At 44.0% G+C, this 21,283-nt stretch overlaps 1 protein-coding gene across 3 annotated transcripts in view; it reads right to left on the bottom strand.

Annotated features, from left to right (window-relative positions):
* The window catches only part of wwp2 (WW domain containing E3 ubiquitin protein ligase 2), a 236,231-nt gene that overhangs the window by 160,080 nt on the left and 54,868 nt on the right, over positions 1 to 21,283 (bottom strand). For all 3 annotated transcript variants that reach the window (XM_034175700.1, XM_034175703.1, XM_034175701.1), the window contains exon 5: positions 20,546 to 20,683. In XM_034175700.1, the coding sequence (XP_034031591.1) occupies positions 20,546 to 20,683 (138 nt within the window). The remainder of the gene's footprint in view (positions 1 to 20,545; positions 20,684 to 21,283) is intronic.

Genomic DNA, 21,283 nt, shown 5'->3' with positions numbered 1-21,283 from the left:
ACAGCCAATACATGTGAAAGAGGGTGGCATTGTCTAATTTACCTTTGGCACAGGTGGGGGTGACATCAGGATATATGCTGGCTAATTCAGACTTTGACCTGTGAGCTCTATGAACCACTTTGAATTGTATTAGGCACACAGTGATGATTTCTGGATCGATTTCAGGATCAAGTCCCAGCGGTCAGCAGATATAGAACGTCCTAGGTCCTGTTCCCACGCCTTTCTGGTCCTGTCCAATGTCACAAGTGGAAATGTGATGACATTCCGGTACAGTGTTGAGAGTGGGCCCTTCGAGGTTGGATTAAAAGGAGAGAAACGTATCAACTGGATTAGCACCAGGCTTATTGGGAAAGCATGATAAAGTACGACACATAAAATCTCTGACCTGTAAATAACGGAAAAAATGCGTTTTGGGCAAGTGGAATTTCTCAGAGATCCTCAAAGGAAGAAAAACTGCTGCCCTTGAATAAATGTGAGAATGAAGTGATGCCGTTTTTATGCCAGTCTGTGAAGGAGGTATCACACTGAGATGGAGTTGAAAGGGGATTGGAGGCAACAGGGCTGAACATGGAAAATTCAACATAACTAAATGCCCTCCTAAACTGAATCTACACCTTCAAAGCAGAGCGTACTACCAGATTTTTTATTTGTTTCAGTATTGGATAATTAAGTAAGGCACCAAGCAACGCAGAGAGGTGACATATTTGGACTTAGTTCAGCTCCACTGTTAACCATTCCAGGCCATCAGATCGAAGATTGTATTTATACCAAAAGGTGAGAGAACAAATGTTTGCTGCCCAGTAGTAGGAACGCATATTAGGGAGTCCCATCCCTCCACTGGTTTTCAAACGTTGAAGCACTCTGGTTTCTTATTCTGCCAGATGTATGAGGAAATAGTCGAATCCAACAAAGTAAAAAAAGAATTTAGGAACAAATACAGGTAGAGATTGAAACAGATACTTAAACTTAGGTAGTACATTCATTTTTACGGAATTTATATGACCAGCTAGTGTCAGTGAAAGGGGTGACCACTGTTGTAAAGAAGTTCTCACCTGATTGTGAAGAGTTATGAAATTTTCACAGAATAGGTCCTTAAATTTACAGGTGAACTCTAATCCTAAATAAGTGAACTGCCGTTTCTCAATCTTAAGAGGGGTGCTACTATAATCAGCAGCCAGGGCCTCGTCATTTACTGGGAAGAGCTTTGTCTTATGGATGTTAATTCTGTAGCTGGACATACGTCCTAATTCTTCAAAAAGAGACAACGCCGCAGCCAGAGACTTAGTTGGATCTGAGATACACACAAAAATGACTCCGGTCTCACTTTCCTCAAATCGGCTTGTGTCAGAGCTGAACTTTAATTTGTACCTCTGTTACTGTGCATGTCCAGACTGCTCAAGGTTTTTTAATGGAAATACATTGAGATTGGACAGGACATTTTAGCTTGATGATGAAGTCACTTCCATCCCACACAGCTGACTTTATTTTCCCAAATTTTTCTTCTGTTCGGATCTGAATGGAATCTGTACATCTTGAAGCCCTTGCTGTGTCTATTTGTGCATCCAAATGCACAACAACCAAGCATTTTCAGCCAATAAATCAATAAAATTGTGGTGGGCTGTCTTTGTCTGTCTCTCTCCTCTTCCCCTTCTGTCTCCTCTTGTGTGTTGTTTGTCTGTTTTCCCTCCAGGTGCCGCGCTGCAGAGCTGAGGTACACCTGTTGCTCATCATCTACTTGCCCCTGATGCTCATGAGCTCCTGATCAGTTGCAGGTTACAAAAACCCCGGCTTTGGGCTCAGTCACTGCCAGAATCTTGATTCCTGAATGACTGCAGAATACTGCTTCATTACCTCGTCTACGCAGATGCTTCCAGGCGTTCTTACATCTGAGCTTCCCGCAACTCTTCTCAAGGTAACCTGGCCTCCTCTATTTTCCATAATAGAACTCATTGGCCTTTTGGCGTTTCCAGATGCCTTCCTGCGCGGCTTCCACACTGCACTACTCCTGGCCTCCATGCTACTTCCAGCACTACATCACTTTGGAACTGTCAGCCTCAGACTGCGCTGCTGTGCCTCGTTCAGCTGAGTTCCTGCATGACTCTGAGTTTGTGAGATTCCGCTCTCACCCTTCTCCTGTTTGTGACTGTGCATGACCAAGAACTATTTTGAAGAACTATGTGAACTGATATACAGAACTACAGAGAACTCTCAAGTCGTTTCTGAAGCCAAGCCAAGCTTAGCTGGAAATGCATCATAAGACACGTAGCATCTGACCTCTGACTACTGAGGACAATTCATGAACAGTGAACAATTCCTGAACAGTGAACCTTATTTCTTAAACAGTGAACTTTATTTCATGAACTGTGAATGTTCCTGCCTTAAGCCTACCGTGAACTGTGTGTTGTTAAAGGCTTCCAGTGTTACGAGTGCATTCACTCACCTTCTGTTCTCCTCATCCTCCTAGAATGTTCCTTGTCCTCGGCTCTGTGCGTCCCACCTGGCTCCAGTTCCAGTCCCAATATCCAGGATTCCAGCTTATTCTCAAACTCTCAAGCCTGGCTCTGTGTGCACTGCAGCTCTGTGGGCAACCGGGCCCTGTTACGGCTCTGTAGGCATCCCCAGTGCAGCACTTTCCGTTATTTATTTATTGTAAATAAATCTCTTTTCATTCACAACCCATTCTCGCCTTTGCTCCTAGCATTTGAGTCCATCACCTGTAACGGTTCGGTCCTATCCGGACCTCTAACCACAACAAAAATAACTGGATTTACATGCAGACAGATTAACAGCAAATGCTATTTTGGAACCAAGATGGCACCACAAGTCACATGACTGTTTTTTTCTTTGACTCGTTGCATCATTACTCTCTCAATCAAGGGACTCTCGCTACACCAAAAGAAGGACTGGACCGTACATTCTACATATTAACGTCAGACTCAGACAGATGAGCTAAACTGTTAACAGCGATGTAGCAGGAGTCATTTTCAACCATTTTAGGATATTTAGCAATAAATAATGCTTGCGGCGTGGGGGTTATTAGTGAGGAATGGTTTACAGACTGTGGCCAAGTGAGGAAGTGAGGAATCAGAGCGTCTTGGAGTGAGATTCCTGGTCCTTGTAAAGACTTATCGTGCTTTTCCCAGTCGTGTGTTCCTTTTATTCCTGCTCAAACACAGCCCCTACGCTGATGTTTTTTATGTCTGACAGAGAGAGGTGCTGAGCTACTACGGACATGTGCAAACTTCAGCGCAGAGCCTGTCTGCACGTTTGTGGGGGATCCATCAAAGATTAATACCAGTCAACCGGGACAGTCAGTGGGTTCTAAAGGCCTTTGTGTCCTCACATTAGTCCAAGTTGTTTCAGGGGTGCTTGCTCCTCTTCCCTCCTCCTGCTCGCTCTCTCTCTCTCACACACAAAGCAGCCACTTGTGCTCACGTCGGGGACCGGACTGGGTTTAAGGTGGGTGGTGAAGATTTAGGACTCAGATCCCTTCATTCATATGAAAGAGTCACTGAAAAGAATTGGATGATTCACAGATATTAGTCCCGGACAGAGACTAATATCAAGACTATAAATGGCTTCCTGGACTCGGCCACCAGAAGCATATCTGTTTGTGGTGAAATTGTTGAACTTGTGGAGACACTCACTTGTCTCAGCAGTCAGGCTCATGTCTCTGGGTCCTCAGCCTTTGAGATCAAGCGATGCCTGGTGGAGACTTGAGGTCAGTGGACAGAGGTGTTTGGTGATGGTGACGATGCCAAATGTCCAGGACCACCACGATAAAGACTCCCAGCTCCAAACTTAGTTTAAAAGCTTCAAGCTAGAAGTCTCATCTGAAGAATGATTCAGGACCAAACACAGAGCAGCTCTGGCTCAACAACCCTGTTTATGACACCAACTGATTGTCCAAGAGGAAAAAAAAAAAAAAAAAAAAATTTAACAAACACATGCACACAGAAGCCTGAAAGGACATGTTGCACAGCTGTTTGAGGTCAAGTGACGATACACGTGTATTAATTTGTGCACTTGTGGGAACAGCAGGTAAGCATTCGCCAGTCAAAACAAACTACAGTTATCAAAAACAAAAGTATTTATTTTTCCAAGTGTTTCCAACAACGTTTTACGTCCCTCTGAGGAAACGTCCCAGCATGCTGTTGAATGGAAACTCCTTTTTAAAATGATAACTATTTTCATTTCGATGCAGTCACAGTAACAGCAGCAACCTCTTTGAGGACAGTGGCTGCATGTGCACGTTAGTCAAGAATGCAGCCTGTTAAAAACAGTCTCCGGTAGAGGCACAGCTTTCAGGGTGCTCATGTGTCAGCCATGGATACAGCAACGGTGATAAGTCTGAGTGCAAGAAATACAGCTGCATGTTCAGGCAGCCTTTAAGAACAGCACTGTGGCAGAGTTTCAGATACACGTACACACAGCATCATGCAGAGATCCACGTGCTCGGTTGCTGCTGTAATTATATCAGGATGAAAACTGCGTCATGCTTCCTATACCAACACCAAACTCCACACATGTCCGGATCCAAAATCAGACAGACTCTCTCAAAAAAATTAAGAGAGTTGAGGGTGAAGTGCCCATCGTCTCCTCTCTGTATGAAGCTTACTGGACCAAGTGGTGCGCATGACACGTCTGCACATCTGCAACCTGGTAGAAAATCCATAGCTCCTGTAAATAATACCTTATTCCTGAGTTTTTCCAAGCATTTGTTTGATAGGTCCACTGATCTGAATGAATGCTGAGCCAGTTTTGAATGAATGGTCAGCAGTTTCATGATGTGATGTTGCAACGTTGTTTCACTCTGTCGGTTTTTTGTGCCGTTATTGTCTTTGCTCAGACTGACATCACCCACTGACAAATGCAGATAACTGCAGAGTTTGATGTTTTCTGGAATTATAAAGTCTAGCAGTAAAGTCCTTCAGCGACCACTGATTGTGACCGAACAAGTCTTACAACCACAAATGCTTTGATGTTGAGTTGTTCATGATGTCAGACAACATGAGGCATGTCCTTTAACTTTGAAATAACAGGCCTTTTTTTTTTGTTGCCTGTTTTACCCTAATCAGTCTCTCTCACTCTCCCTCACACACACACAGAAACACACACCTAACTTTTATGATATTTTATTTACACTTGATTTATCATGCTGTTAATTTTGTACTTAATGTATTTAATACCAATGAAAAATGTGTTCTTGTCCTGAAGGCCTGGTGTTCCCCGTCACGGAAATGTGTGTCGTCCCAAACCAATGTGTGAGTGGACAACATTTTTATGCAGCCATATCATAATAATAAGAAACTGCATTGTAATAATCACTGTGGAGATGAGTTCCCAAGTTTTTAATTGGGGAGACTACATTCAGTGAAAAAAAGGCAACCAGAAACAATTTTTGCGCAAGTCACGATTTTATAGGTTTGGAAAAGGTGTGGGGAAAAATGTAGATGTTTAAGTGAAAAGGGCATGTAGGCTATAGTGTTGGAATAGGAACGCGACCTAGAGCTTCAAGGCATGCATCCTTGCTGCAAATGAAATCCCTGGACATGTACAGAAAGGTCAGTGTTTATTGTACACTCAACAAAAATATAAACGCAACACTTTTGGTTTTGCTCCCATTTTGTATGAGATGAACTCAAAGATCTAAAACTTTTTCCACATACACAATATCACCATTTCCCTCAAATATTGTTCACAAACCAGTCTAAATCTGTGATAGTGAGCACTTCTCCTTTGCTGAGATAATCCATCCCACCTCACAGGTGTGCCATATCAAGATGCTGATTAGACACCATGATTAGTGCACAGGTGTGCCTTAGACTGTCCACAATAAAAGGCCACTCTAAAAGGTGCAGTTTTGTTTTATTGCGGGGGGGGGGGGGGGGGGGGGATACCAGTCAGTATCTGGTGTGACCACCATTTGCTTCATGCAGTGCAACACATCTCCTTCGCATAGAGTCGATCAGGTTGTCAGTTGTGGCCTGTGGAATGTTGGTCCACTCCTCTTCAATGGCTGTGCGAAGTTGCTGGATACTGGCGGGAACTGGTACACGCTGTCGTATACGCCGGTCCAGAGCATCCCAAACTTGCTCAATGGGTGACATGTCCAGTGAGTATGCCGGCCATGCAACAACTGGGACATTTTCAGCTTCCAAGAATTGTGTACAGATCCTTGCAACATGGGGCCGTGCATTATCCTGCTGCAACATGAGGTGATGTTCTTGGATATATGGCACAACAATGGGCCTCAGGATCTCGTCACGGTATCTCTGTGCATTCAAAATGCCATCAATAAAATGCACCTGTGTTCTTCATCCATAACAGATGCCTGCCAATACCATAACCCCACCGCCACCATGGGCCACTCGATCCACAACACTGACATCAGAAAACTGCTCACCCACACGACGCCACACACGCTGTCTGCCATCTGCCCTGAACAGTGTGAACCGGGATTCAGCCGTGAAGAGAACACCTCTCCAACGTGCCAAACGCCAGCAAATGTGAGCATTTGCCCACTCAAGACGATTACGACGATGAACTGGAGTCAGGTCGAGACCCCGATGAGGACAACGAGCATGCAGATGAGCTTCCCTGAGACGGTTTCTGACAGTTTGTACAGAAATTCTTTGGTTATGCAAACCGATTGTTTCAGCAGCTGTCCGAGTGGCTGGTCTCAGACGATCTTGGAGGTGAACATGCTGGATGTGGAGGTCCTGGGCTGGTGTGTTTACACGTGGTCTGCGGTTGTGAGGCTGGTTGGATGTACTGCCAAATTCTCTGAAACGCCTTTGGAGACAGCTTATGGTAGAGAAATGAACATTCAATACACGAGCAACAGCTCTGGTTGACATTCCTGCTGTCAGCATGCCAAATGCACGCTCCCTCAAATCTTGCAACATCTGTGGCATTGTGCTGTGTGATAAAACTGCACCTTTCAGAGTGGCCTTTTATTGTGGACAGTCTAAGGCACACCTGTGCACTAATCATGGTGTCTAATCAGCATCTTGATATGGCACACCTGTGTGGTGGGATGGATTATCTCTCAGCAAAGGAGAAGTGCTCACTATCACAGATTTAGACTGGTTTGTGAACAATATTTGAGGGAAATGGTGATATTGTGTATGTGGAAAAAGTTTTAAATCTTTGAGTTCATCTCATACAAAATGGGAGCAAAACCAAAAGTGTTGCGTTTATATTTTTGTTGAGTGTACATGGGGGTGATTCTTAGACTACGGGCACTTATTATGTCCTTTGATCATATTGTATGAAAAACAGAAAAAAGGGGACATTTCACACTTTTATAGTTATCTTTACAATGAAAGTGTGTTAAGAAATTTGTTCTAGTAGTCTATGATGACTTTTTCACCTTTTTTCAGCATCATTATATGCAAATATTGCCGTTTTGTGCTTGTCCCAGACCCAGACCTTTGATCTTCAATAATAAAAATGAATGGTAAAGAAACGTTTTTTTCTAATGTTTTAAAATATCTCTGAATAAAATATCAGTAAAATAATCAAAACATAATTGGGGTATTCAATGTCATACAAATGTTGTGATTTTTTTTTAAACAAAATGTAGTTGTCCCACATTATTGCTGTAATTTCCACCACAACACTGTAATGTTCCTTTAAACAGTTTGCATGAAAGATTGTTTGGGTAGTTTCTATGGAGATAAACAGTGACATCAGAGCACATGTATATAGCGCCAAATCACAACAAACAGTTGCCCAAAGGTGCTTTATATTGTAAGGCAATGGTGTGGTGGAAATTACATTTACAAGGCCAATAGTGCCCGTAGTTAAAGTTAGTGGAACTAAATTTAGCTGAAGCTAATTAGTCCGCTGAAAGTTTGCTGAAAAACTAATCCATTAACGAAAACGTTAGCTTTGCTAATTAGTGGTTTACGGATTAGTGGAACTGTGCCCACCACTGCTTATTTGCCTCACTGTACATATACAGTTGTATGTAAAAGTCTGGACACCCCTGATGATTTCCATGATTTTCCTTTATAAATCATTGGTTGTTTGGATCAGCAATTTCAGTTAAATATATCATATAGCAGAAAAACACAGTAATACTTGAGAAGAGAAATGAAGTTCATAGGATTTACAGAAAGTGTGCAATAATTATTTAAACAAAATTAGGCAGGTGCATAAATTTGGGCAGCCCAATAGAAAAATACATCAATATTTAGTAGATCCTCCTTTTGCAGCAATAACAGCCTCTAAATGCTTCCTATAGCTTCCAATGAGAGTCCGGATTCTGGTTGAAGGTACTTTGGACCATTCTTCTTTATAAAACATCTCAGGTTTGTTGGTTTTCGAGCATGGACAGCCCGCTTAAAATCACACCACAGATTTTCAATAATATTCCGGTCTGGGGACTGAGATGGTCATTCCAGAACGTTGTACTTGTTCCTCTGTATGAATGCCTTAGTAGATTTTGAGCAGTGTTTAGGGTCGTCGCCTTGTTGAAAGATCCAGCCCCGGTGCAACTTCAACTTTGTCACTGATTCATGAATATTGTTCTCAAGAATCTGCTGATATTGACAAGAATCCATGTGACCCTCAATTGTAACAAGATTCCCAGTACCTGCACTGGCCACACAGCCCCACAGCATGATGGAACCACCTCCAAATTTTACTGTAGGTAGCAAGTGTTTTTCTTGGAATGCTGTGTTCTTGTTCAGCCATGCATACTGCCCCTTGTTACGTTCAAATAACTCAATTTTAGTTTCATCAGTCCACAGCACCTTATTCCAAAAAAAATGAAGGTGGCTTGTCCAAATGTGCTTCAGCATAACTCAAGCGACTCTGTTTGTGGCGTGTATGCAGAAAAGGCTTCCTCTGCATTACAGCATCATACAGCATCTCTTTGTGCAAAGTGCACTGTATAGTTGAATGATGCACAGAGACACCATCTGCAGCAAAATCATGTTGTAGGTCTTTGGAGCAGGTCTGTGGTTTGATTATGACTGTTCTCACCATCCTTCGCTTCAGCTTATCTGAGATTTTTCTTGGCCTGCCATGTCGGGCCTTAACTAGTACTGTGCCTGTGGTCTTCCATTTTCTCACTATGTTCCTCACAGTGGAAACTGACAGCTGAAATCTCTGATAGTTTTTTGTATCCTTCCCCTAAACCATGATGGTGAACAATCTTTGTTTTCAGGTCATTTGAGAGTTGTTTAGAGGCTCCCATGTTGCCACTCATTAGAAGAGATGCAAAGAGGGGAAACATTTGCAAATGGCCACCTTAAATACACTTTCTCATGATTGGATTCACCTGTGTAAGGAGGTCAAGGGTCAATGACCCTTGACCTCCTTAACTGGTACCAAACCAACTTTGGGTTTCAATAATTAGTGCTAAATGTCCTCAAATCAATAAAATGACAACGGTGCCCAAATATCTGCATCTGCTCAATTTTATTTAAATAATTATTGCACACTTTCTGTAAATACTAGAAACTTTTTTTCACTTCTCAAATATCATTGTGTTTGTATGCTATATGATATAACTAACTGAAATTGCTGATCCAGACAAGCAATGATTTATAAAGGAAAATCCTGAAAATTATCAGGGGTGCTCAAACTTTTGCATACAACTGTATAAGCAAATAGGATGGCACCTCGCACTGACTTTTACCCAGATGTTCTTCTTATAGAGACTGGGGGGGCAGGGGTGTAGTTGAAGCAGGGGTCTGCTTGTTGGGAGGGCAGCACCGCCAGTGCACCACCGTGCCCCATAAACATATCAGAAAGATTCATGTGATATTTCTATCTAATACAATAAAAAAATAAAAAATAAAAATGAGAAACTAATTTATAATATATAATATAATTTGCTGTGTTTTTTGTTTGTTGGCATCACGTGTTGTGTGAACAGTAACACAGGTTACATCTTTCTGCTCGGACTCGTGTTTGCTCAACAGACAGGTCTGAGTAAGAATCGTAATGCTACGAGTAAAAACTCCACACCGACAGAACTGCCTTCAGAGCAAGAACACAGAGAGCATTAACACACATTTCTCAATGTCACACACATGCAGGTACAAAAACACATTTATGGGGCTATAAAAAATACACAAAGACGAAGGCGAGCCGTGCACACTGCTCACTGTGTGCACATTACAGAAGCCCACTGTACTCCCAAACTGCAAGCAGTAAGACCTAATTATACAATTTGAGAAAATAAATGTCACAAAGTGTGATGAGTGCCACTTTGGTTGTGTCAGAGAAGCACACAGTTACACAAAAACCCAAACATTACAAATGTTCAGAGACGGAAATGGAGGACTGCTGAATGCACAGTTACTGTTACACATTCGTTCATGCACAAACTGGGATCTCCTTGTGCAGGACTGGTTTTGGAAAGTTCCTTCCACAGCCATGACGCCCGGGTCCACACATCACCGTGAAATCTCCTCACGTGGACTGTGCGTTTTTTTTTTTGTTTTTTTTTTTACTTATCGTGCTGATCTTTAATGTTACATAAACCTGACAGAATATTACAGACTGCAGGAAAGACCCAGAGTTGGGTCCGTTTTGTCAGGTCTGGGAGCTGGTGCTGCCTGTCACAACATCACGGACCCAACCTGGGTCCAGACTGGCAACCACCCAGACAGACTCCCAGTTCATATCCACTTATATGCTCCTGACAGGTGATGTTTGGGCACATCCTTGTCCTTTTCCACCTGCTGGGGTGCTCAGCACTGAGGTGCTCTGGGCAGAACATCACATGGTGGCGCTGTTGTAATTATCAATCCCTCAAGATGTAAGTCATATGCCTCATCTGAGTCGACCTAAGTCACCCTTCATTTGACACAAAGTCCTTCCAGAAGAACTCAAGGATCTTCCAAAGAGACCTGGTTCTAAAGATATCCAGTTCATGCCTTAGGTCACTGGTTTGTGTCCACGTCTCACAAGCACACAGTCAGACAGGAAGAACCAGGACCTTTAAAAGTTGGACTTTTGTTCTCCTGCAGATATCAGCATCACCAAACACCTCTGTCCAGCAACCTCAAGACTCTATAAGCCCATCCCTGTCTCTGAACCTCAAAGACTGAAAACCCAGAAAAAAGAAAGTCACTGTCGAGATAAATAAATGTCTCTTCAAGTTTGATCCTTTTACCACAGACATGTATATTTTTGATAGTTAAGTCTAGAAAATCACAGAAAGCCCGGATCTTAGTTTCGCTTCAGGAGAACTGGAATTCGTGGACACACTTGTCCTGTGCAAGATGTTACAATGCATCTTGGACTATAGACAGCCTTTCATCTTGCAGTTAAGACCTCTGTAGGGGTTGGTAGTTCGACTGGCAGTGCTGCCACCAGGAAACACCTCGTCAAGCACAACACGAGGAATGGCTAAAGGGGCTTTTACACCGGAAGCATTAAAGGCAATAGAAGTGTTGCAAATTGGTCTAAAAAGCATTAATTTCAATGAGACGCGTCGCATTTTTGATGCAGCAGAAGTGTCTCCTCAAAAACCGAGTTAAAGCATTGCTTCTGTCGGGAGCGCGTGTTGTCGCATGTCGTCAAGCTGCCGAGGTCAAAGTTTAACCCCATTCAACTTTCACTGCTCTTCACTGTGACATAGCTTCGTGCTATCCAATAGAAACGAAGCATCGGAACAAAACACGGAAGACTACAGTGCAGAAACCACTGATCTGTATAAAACTCAGTGTTTTATACAGATCAGTGGCAGAAACGTGTCACAGAACTGCTCATTTATACACAGACGTTTACTGAAGAAAATCCTTTCAAATGTTCTTTTTAAACTAATTTCTGATTACTGTAAAAAAAAAAGTTCATAACACTTGTAATTAAAATAGTAAAAAATAAAAGATTCTTTAGAAATCTTTCTTCATCTGGAAATTAAAACCACAACTTACCTGTTGTTTCTTGTTTAACATAAGGAACCTTGGACATTTATTTTTTGACAAAATAGCATGAAAATTAATGTGTACAAATTTAAGTCTGATAGATTATTCCTATCTGCATTTCAACCAGAAAAACAGACACTGTAAATAAATACAAATGTTTATTATAAATGCAGCAGGAAATGATGTAACAATAACTGCAGTGTGATTGTAAATTAGGATTCTTTGTGACATAAACCTCACGATGAAGTGAGGTTTATGTCACAAAGCTTTTTAAAAATAATAAAATAGTTGCTTTTTAGAAGCATAGACAGACATAGACATAGAAGCAGGACATTCAACCAGATGAAAGTCTCTTCTGCAGCTTCGACCTCTGGTGGAGTTTTTAAAGACACTTTTTTGGCCATTTTGAAGAGCAGAGATGTTTTCTTCCGACTGGACATTGGGTTTTGGTGTTCAGCTCATCACTAAGTTTTTGAAGTGGGTCTGCAAAGCAAATATTCCTGATTGTGGGACAAATAAAAAAAAAGATATCTTAAAATATAAAGAAACACTAAACAGTTAAAAATAAGAAAAATAAAATAATAATAATAAAAAAAGAGGACCCCCCCCCCCCGAAAAAAGTTATTTAAAGTTGCGTTTTTTTAAGGTCTCAGAAGTACCAAAAATGCTGCAGCTTTATTTGGTAAAACAAGTTAAAACATTCACTCAGCTCGACTGTGATTCTGCAGCTAAAAGGCTAAGCTAATGTTAGCCGAACATTAAACCTTTAGAAGTGCACGTCACAATTTATTTTAAAATTATTCTCACCTCAGACAAATTTGCAGAAGTAAGCTCCATTGCGTAAACTGGGTGTTTTTATATATCCAAAAGTGAGGAATTTTGGACGGAGTGTGTCTTCTCCGTCACCATGGCTGCTTGCTTCGCCCTGCCCAGGGATGAGGCCTGAACTCCGGCTCCATCGTGCTGTTCTGCCCGCTGTCGTGGGTCGATCGATCCCACCAACTCATCAGTCCTCCCTCAGCTTGGCGTCACTCCGAAAAGTTGCTGAGAAAAAAAAAAAAAAAAAAAAAAAAAAAAAAAAAAAAAAAAAAAAAACTTCTCCCAGCAGGGTGATGGGAGACTTGTTCTGCTGCTGCTTTTTAGGCTTTTTTTTTTGTGGTTCTGCAGACGCAAATCCAAGATGGCGATAGCTCAGCTTTCTCTGGCTTTTGAAAACAAATCAGAGTGACGCCCCCTTGCCACATCCGAAGTGACGTCAGTGATGCGTTGGGAGGCGTTACCTGACGCATCTACCGCTTCCGGTGTGAAAGGCCCATAACGCTAATTTGTGCACTCTGTGGGAATAACTCTGCTTCTGTCCTCTGTCAGAGGCCATCCTGCATTATGAAGATGATGGAGAAAATCTGAAGACCTTGGTTCAAATCCCACTTGTAAAACATTTAATCAGCTTGTTCTCAGTCCATCCAGCTGTAAGGGTGTACCAGCGTTGGATTGGTGTCCCATGGAAATAACGGACCACTGTTACCACCGTCAACATTCAAACCAGGAAAAAACCTCCATCATGACAATAATCAATAATCAAAGCAAAAAAACAAAAACAAAACAAACAAAAAAACAAAACAAACAAAAAATGATTTCAGTAGCAACAAGTGACAGACAGCATGTGGAAAGTGTCTGGTGTCTTATTACTTGTGAAGACACATTATACAAGTATGTACAACACACACACACACACACACACACACACACACACACACACACACACACACACACACACACACACACACACACACACACACACACACACACACACACACACACACACCTCTTCTTCATTACACTTCCTGAGTCAAAGAGCTCAAACGTGCACATTATGGAGCGCACGTTGTGCCAGCCCTCAGCACTGACTGCCCACTCAGTGTTCATTCAGCAGAACACACTGCGCGCTCTGTGAACAGCCCGTGTCTGTATATGTTTATGTGACGCTCTGTAAAGAGCCTGTGTGTGTGTGTATATATACATGTGATTTGAAAAATAAAAGCGTGTGGTATTTAAAGGAAATCAGGGCGATTTGTTGCAGTAAATCACTTTTTGGCTGAGCTTTGGGGAGCGGATGGTTCGATTCCTGCAGCGGCTTTCTCCCTCCTCGTTCAGGACACACTGATTTAAAGAGTAAGTGAAGGGATGGTTTTGTGTTCCACGGTGTGTTCACGAGCACGCTCTGTGAGCCATCAGCGTGTCAACATCTCAGTCTAGCCCAGTCGCTCACACTTTTTCTTTCGTGCTCCCATCACAAAATAAGTCACATTTTCTTGATGCTTTTTTTTAATACTATTTCTAACCCTACCCCTTCCCCTAAACTCCCCAGATGCCCCCGTGTCACTCCATATTTTGTGCTCCCATCAGGAACCATAGATTAATTTACTTTTCACGATGCCATCACAACGTGGCACGAGATTGGGTTTCTCAGTCACACAAACAAAAGCAGGACTAACATGTCACCCTGGCGTTGCTGCTGGGACAAGAAGTGGGATCTGGACTCATGCTGCCGCTGTTCTGCACGTCCTTCCCAGAAGTGGTCCTCTGTCAACATTCCTACTGGGCCTACTAACACATATGGAATGCAAGGACAAGGAAGAAGTGTGAGAAGGTCAGACTGAAACTTTTTATCATCTGACCTTCGGCCACGTGTCTCGGAGACTCGAGTGAAGAGAGGGGCTGAGCTGTCGACCGATCACCACCTGGTGGTGAGTTGGATCTGCTGGGAGGGGAGGAAGCCGGTCAGACCTGGCAGGCCCAAACGTATCGTGAGGGTCTGCTGGGAACGACTGGCGAAACCCTCTGTCAGCAAGGTCTTCAACTCCCACCTCCGGGAGAGCTTCTCCCAGATCCTGGGGGAGGTTGGAGACATGGAGTCCGAGTAAACCATGTTCTCCAACTCCACTGTCGATGCGGCCGCTCATAGCTGTGGTCACAAGGTCTCTGGTGCCTGTCGCGGTGGCAATCCCCGAACCCGGTGGTGGATGTCGGAAGTAAGGGATGCTGTCAAGCTGAAGAAGGAGTCCTACTTGTCTTTGTTGGTAGGTGGGAACCCAGAGGCAGCTGACAGGTACCGGCAGGCCAAGCGTGCCACAGCCCGTGCAGTCGCAGAGGCAAAAACTCGGGTCTGGGAGGAGTTCGAGGAGGCCACAGAGGAGGACTATCGGTCGGCCTCGAGGAAATTCTGGCAAACCGTCCGACACCTCGGGAGGTGGAAGCAGCTCTCCACCAGCACTGTCTACGGTGCGGTTGGGGAGCTGTTGACCCTGACTGGCGATGTTGTTGAGCGATGGAAAGAATACTTCGAGGATCTCCTCAATCCCATCGTCACGTCTTCCGAAGAGCAAGCAGAGACTGGGGACTCAGAGGCAGACTCATCCATTACCCAAGCCGAAGTCATCGAGGTGGTTAGAAAGCTCCTCGGTGGCAAGGCTCCTGGGGTGGATGAAATCCATCCTGAGTACCTTAAATTTCTGGATGTTGTGGGACTGTCTTGGCTGACACGCCTCTGCAACATCACATGGTGGTTGGGGACAGTGCCTCTGGATTGGCAGACCAGGGTGGTGGTCCCTCTGTTTAAGAAGGGGGACCGGAGGGTGTGTTCTAACTACAAGGGGATCACACTCCTCAGCCTTCCCTGTAAGGTTTTTTCCAGAGTACTGGAGAGGGGAATTCGACCGGATTCAGGACAAGCAGTGTGGTTTTCGTCCTGGTCGCAGCACACTGGACCAGCTCTACATGCTCCATCGGGTGCTCGAGGGTTTATGGGAGTTCGCCGAACCAGTCCACATGTGCTTTGTGGATCTGAGAAGGCGTTTGACCGTGTCCCTCGGGGCACCCTGTGGGGGGGTGCTCCGGGAGTACAGGGTCCGGGGTCCTTTGCTAAGGGCTATCCGGTCCCTGTATGACCGCAGCAGGAGCTTGGTTCGCATTGCCGGTAATAAGTCAAACCTGTTTCCAGTGCATGTTGGCCTCAGCCAGGGCTGCCCTTTGTCACCGGTTCTGTTCATTATTTTTATGGACAGAATTTCTAGGCGCAGCCAGGGTGTAGAGGGGGTCTGGTTTGGGAACCACAGAATCTCATCTCTGCTGTTTGCGGACGATGTGGTTCTGTTGGCTTCGTCAAATCAGGACCTTCAGCGTGCACTGGGGCGGTTTGCAGATGCGTGTGAAGCATCCGGGATGAAAATCAGCACCTCCAAATCCAAGGCCATGGTTCTCGACCGGAAAAAGGTGCTTTGCCCTCTTCAGGTCGGTGGAGTGTCCTTGCCTCAAGTGGAGGAGTTTAAGTATCTCGGGGTCTTGTTCACAAGTGAGGGACGGATGGAGCATGAGATCGACAGACGGATCGGTGCAGCATCTGCAGTGATGCGGTTGCTGTATCGGACCATCGTGGTGAAGAGAGAGCTGAGTAGGGGGGCAAAGCTCTCGATTTACCGATCGATCTACTTTCTGAACCTCACCTATGGTCATGAGATTTGCCTCATGACCGAAAGAACAAGATCGCGAGTACAAGCGGTCGAGATGAGTTTCCTCCGCAGGGTGGCTGGGCACTCCCTTAGAGATAGGGTGAGGAGCTCGGTCACTCGGGAGGAGCTCGGAGTCGAGCCGCTGCTCCTCCACATCGAAAGGAGCCAGTTGAGGTGGCTCGGGCATCTTTTTCGGATGCCCCCTGGACGCCTCGCTGGAGAGGTGTTCCGGGCATGTCCCATCGGGAGGAGGCCTTGGGGAAGACCCAGGACATGCTGGAGGGACTATGTCTCTCTGCTGGCTTGGGAACGCCTTGGGGTTCCCCCGGAGGAGCTGGGGGGAGGTGTGTGTGGATCGAGAGGTCTGGGCAGCTTTGTTTGAGCTGCTGCCCCCGCGACCCGACTGCGGAAAAGCGGAAGAAAATGGATGAATGGATGGATGGAAGGATGGATAGTGTCTTAGTGGTTAGCACTGTTGCCTCAAAGCAAGACTGTAATGAGTTTGCTTCCCGTCTTGTCCTTTGTGTGTGGAGTTTGCATGTTCTCCCTGTGTCTCTATGGGTTTCCTCCCACAATCAAAAAACATCTGGTATTGTGAAGACTTTGCGTCCGTCTGTCTGTGTTCAGAATAAGTCCAGTCCTGTTACTGCCAGAGTTTTCAAACTGACAGGAAACGTTCTTGGGACAGAGACCTTGGCCAAGTTCAAAGGTGCCTAACCTTGACCTATTGTAAGAGGTTAAAAAGTCACATTATTTCATTCTGTTCTGTTTTTTTGTTTGTTTTTGAGGGGTGGGAGTGACAGCCAATCAGAGTAGAGTGGCACAGTGACGTCACAGGCTGGTAGCTAGCTGCAAACTCCGTTTTGTTTGTGTGTAAATATAACTTCTTTTGTCATATATTATGTAAAAGCTAGCGAGAAATACACACTTGTAACCTGATAAGGCCTCTGGAGTCATTTACAAGACATTTTGTGGACATCAGCGTGCACGCTAATAAGTAAGTCTCTTTGGCTGATCCCTGGTTTTTCACTTGGGGTCGCCACAGCAGATCCGATGTGGATTTGCATGTAGAATTGGCACACTTTTTATGTCGGATGTCCTTCCTGACACAATTCCATATTACATGAAGAGACCAACATGGGTAACTTCTGCTAACTCAAAGCTAACTTCCACTCTTGTCAAAAGCTCATGTATGCACACATGCACACCCTCCTGCAGACGTCAATTTATTGAGGGGCTTTACTAAACATGTACAAAGTGAACATAAGACAATAGGATCTTAATAATTAATGTAAATAACAATAAATTTATAATTAATTAAATACAAATAAATTAATTATATACTTTGCTCTAGGATACCGATTAAACAACTGGAAAATATAAAGACGACAAAGACAATATAAAGAAGACATACAGCTGAAGGCATTTCAGCACTGCGTTATACGAGCTCTGTCAATAAAGTATTGTACCTTTTTATTTTATTTTTTAAACTATATGGATTTGATTCATATGTTTTCACATCAGACAAGCTTGAACCCACGTGCGCATGCGTGAGTTTTTCCACGCCTGTCGGTGACGTCATTCGCCTGTGAGCACGCATTGTGGAAAAACTCACGCATGCGCAAGAGGGTTCAAGCTTGTCTGACGTGAAAACATATGAATCAAATCCATATAGTTAAAAAAATAAAATGAAAAGGTACGATACTTTATTGACAGACCTCATATTATAAAGGGCTGTTATAAAATGAACAAAAAGACTTCCTTGTCAGCTGATGTCCGCAGAGTTTGTCAGAAACTTTTTTGCATGTTCAGATCTGGTAGAGAGGTTTGTCTGATACTTGTCCTGTGGCAGATGGTTCATTCTGGGCTTCTGAAAGCTCCAGAGTCAATGGACATGAAGCTCGACTGTCACTGAAAGGACGCATCACTTCAGACATATAATCTACACCCTGATTACTGATGACACCCTGTAACACTAACTAACTAAAAACTGTCACTGTGGAAGACAAAACCAGCTACATATTAAATAAATCCTTTTTTCACGTTTCTGCACATTCAGTTTGGATTACATGTGTGTGTCTTTTCCTCCACCGTGTGTCTGAAAACACCTCACATGGAACATTTTAATATATAAGTAGGTACATTAAGTTGATTGTAGACTCACCACAGTTTTGTCCCTTTTTCCATAAACTGTATAATCCAGTTTGACTCACAGAGCTCAGTGTGGAGCTTCGGTCAACAGAAGACAATAAAAGTGAGTTTTCTGAAGAGGACAACAGTCATGTGACTTTTTTCAGTCCCTGCAAGTTTCATGGCTGTCAGTTGTTTTCCAGCCACAGAAAGTCCAGTGAAAGATGTGATTTGTTCAGTGATGTTATTTTTCTCTTAATTTAGCTGACGCTGCCCGTGAATGACAAACACATACAAGATAAATCCAACCTGACAAGCAAGAAAAATGAATCATTTAATATGTAGCTCATTTTGTCCTCTCCCTCTCTCTCTCTCTCTCTCTGTGTGTGTGTGTGTGTGTGTGTGCGCGTGCAAATGCACAGTGAGAAAATATGATGGAAAACTGCACAAAATCCAGCAAAGAAAGCGGCAGATCTCTGTGGAAATGTTACATCACTCCAGATGAGACAACTACATGCATAAGGACCACTGAAAGAGTTACACAGAAAGAGGTTTTCGCTGCACCTCTGTGGATCGGGCACATTTTAAGCCACACGACAGATTCACAACTGCCACCATCCTGTGTAGAGGCGCCTTACTCATCGTCTTTCCAAGTGTTTAAGTTCTCTGGACACTGCAGAGGCAGGAGGAGGGGCTGACATCATGATCACATGACTCTGAGTGTGTCAGTAACATATGTGAACAAGACGGACACAGAAACTCTACGTAACAAAAACTCCAGTGTGTATGCTGACGTGTGAGCAGCTCTTTGTTCCTAAAACTCATTCTGAAACATGGTTTCATTTTCTGGTCAGACCAACGGGAGCAAACCTTTCCTGCCAGCACACAGCGGATCATGCGTTCTAATGACATCAGCAGCTCGTCAGAGCAGACGGTGAATTATCCAGCTGCACAGTCTCACAACAGACAACTACAGCATCACAAACACCATCAGGCTGTACAAACTACATTACATTAGAGTGTACATGTGGGTGCATGTGTGAAAATGTGTGCATTACAGTGTATGTGTGTATGCGTGAAAATGTGTGCATAAGAGGGTACATGTGTGTGTCTGTGCGTGCATGCATGAAAATGTGTGCATAAGAGGAACCAGTGTGTGTGCATGCGTGCAAATGTGCATTAGAGTGTATATGTGTATGCGTGAAAATGTGTGCATAAGAGGGTACATGTGTGTCTGTGCGTGCATGCATGAAAATGTGTGCATAAGATGAACCTGTGTGTGCATGTGTGCAAATGTGCATGAGTGTAGTGTATGTCTGTGTGTGCATGTTTGAAAATGTGTGCATAAGATGTACGTGTGTGTGTTTGTGTGTGCATGTTTGAAAATATGTGCATAAGAGTGTGCAGGTGTGTGTGTGTGCATGTGTGAAAATGTGTGCATAAGAGTGTACGTGTGTGTGTGACAATGTGTGCATAAGAGTGTACGCATGTGTGTGTGTGACAATGTGTGCATAAGAGTGTACGTGGGTGTGTGTGACAATGTGTGCATAAGAGTGTACGTGCGTGTGTGTGTGCATGAGAGTGTACGTGTGTGCAAAAGCACGTGTATGCGCATACATGCTTGTGTGTGCATGGATGTATGTATGTCTGTGAATGTGTTTGCGTGTGTGTACACGTGCATAAGTGTGCACACATGTATATGCATTCATGTGTCTATGTGTGTGTTTGCACGTGTAACTGTACATGTGGTTGTGTGTGTTGGTGTCTGCATGTGTAACTATGCAAATGTGTGTATGCATGCATGAGTGTTTTCATGTCACATATGTGAATCCACGTGCGCAACTGTACAAATGTGTGTGTATCTGTGCGTGACACAGATACACATGTGTATGTATGCAAGTGTGTCTCTTTGTGTGTTTGCGTGCACACACACAGTATGTCTGTGTGTGTAACTGTGCAAATGTGTGTGTGTGTGTGTGTGTGTGTGAGAGAGAACACTGGGGGGGGGGAACTCACTGTCTGTGTCCATGCTGCCATTGGGCAGCGAGCCCAGATCAACAGCCATGCCGTCCAGAGAGACGTTGAGTTCGCCTCCAACTACAACTGAGCCTTTGTTCTCCATCTGCAGCACCAGACTGAGCTGAACATTGTCCACTGGAGAGGGGAGGAAACACCGGGAGGAGGAGAGACAGAGGGGAGCGTGGTTGAGAAGATAGAGGTGCAGAAAATGTGAGAGGAGAGAGGATTGAGCAAAGAAGGAAGGAGACAAATCAGATGTCCTGTTAGCTCAGTAAAGACAACTACAGAACTGACAGCAAGCTGGTGACGTCCCCCATCCTCCCCCACCCCGCAATACCACCTTAATTACATGTATTATATATCAATGACAACACAACGTGTGATGAACCACCTTCATGAACAAATTGACCAAAGTCTGCATCGGACCACAAGTTCTGTTTATCGATGTAAATGTATATGACAAAGCTGCGCTGACGCATGATGCTTTGATGCACGCATGTTGTCATGACGATCCTACCCACTGTTGGATGCCGTGCTTTGTCCCACCACCTGCCACGCTCTCTGCGCTGGATGCTGCGTACATAAAATAATTATTTTGTAGCGGATTAATCATTTTCTCTGCAAGTTGTCTGTTGAAAACGGCTCTAATCGCTTCCTGAATCACACCGGTCTGCTCCAGCAGGGCAGTTCTGAATGAGCTGGAGCCATCTAAAAAAGTAATTGTCATGTTTACAT

The sequence above is a fragment of the Thalassophryne amazonica genome, chromosome 8, assembly GCF_902500255.1.
Source record: "Thalassophryne amazonica chromosome 8, fThaAma1.1, whole genome shotgun sequence".
NCBI classification, from domain to species: domain Eukaryota; kingdom Metazoa; phylum Chordata; class Actinopteri; order Batrachoidiformes; family Batrachoididae; genus Thalassophryne; species Thalassophryne amazonica.
The sequence above is the reverse complement of the archived record's forward strand: the minus strand, read 5'-3'. Positions and strand labels throughout refer to the sequence as shown.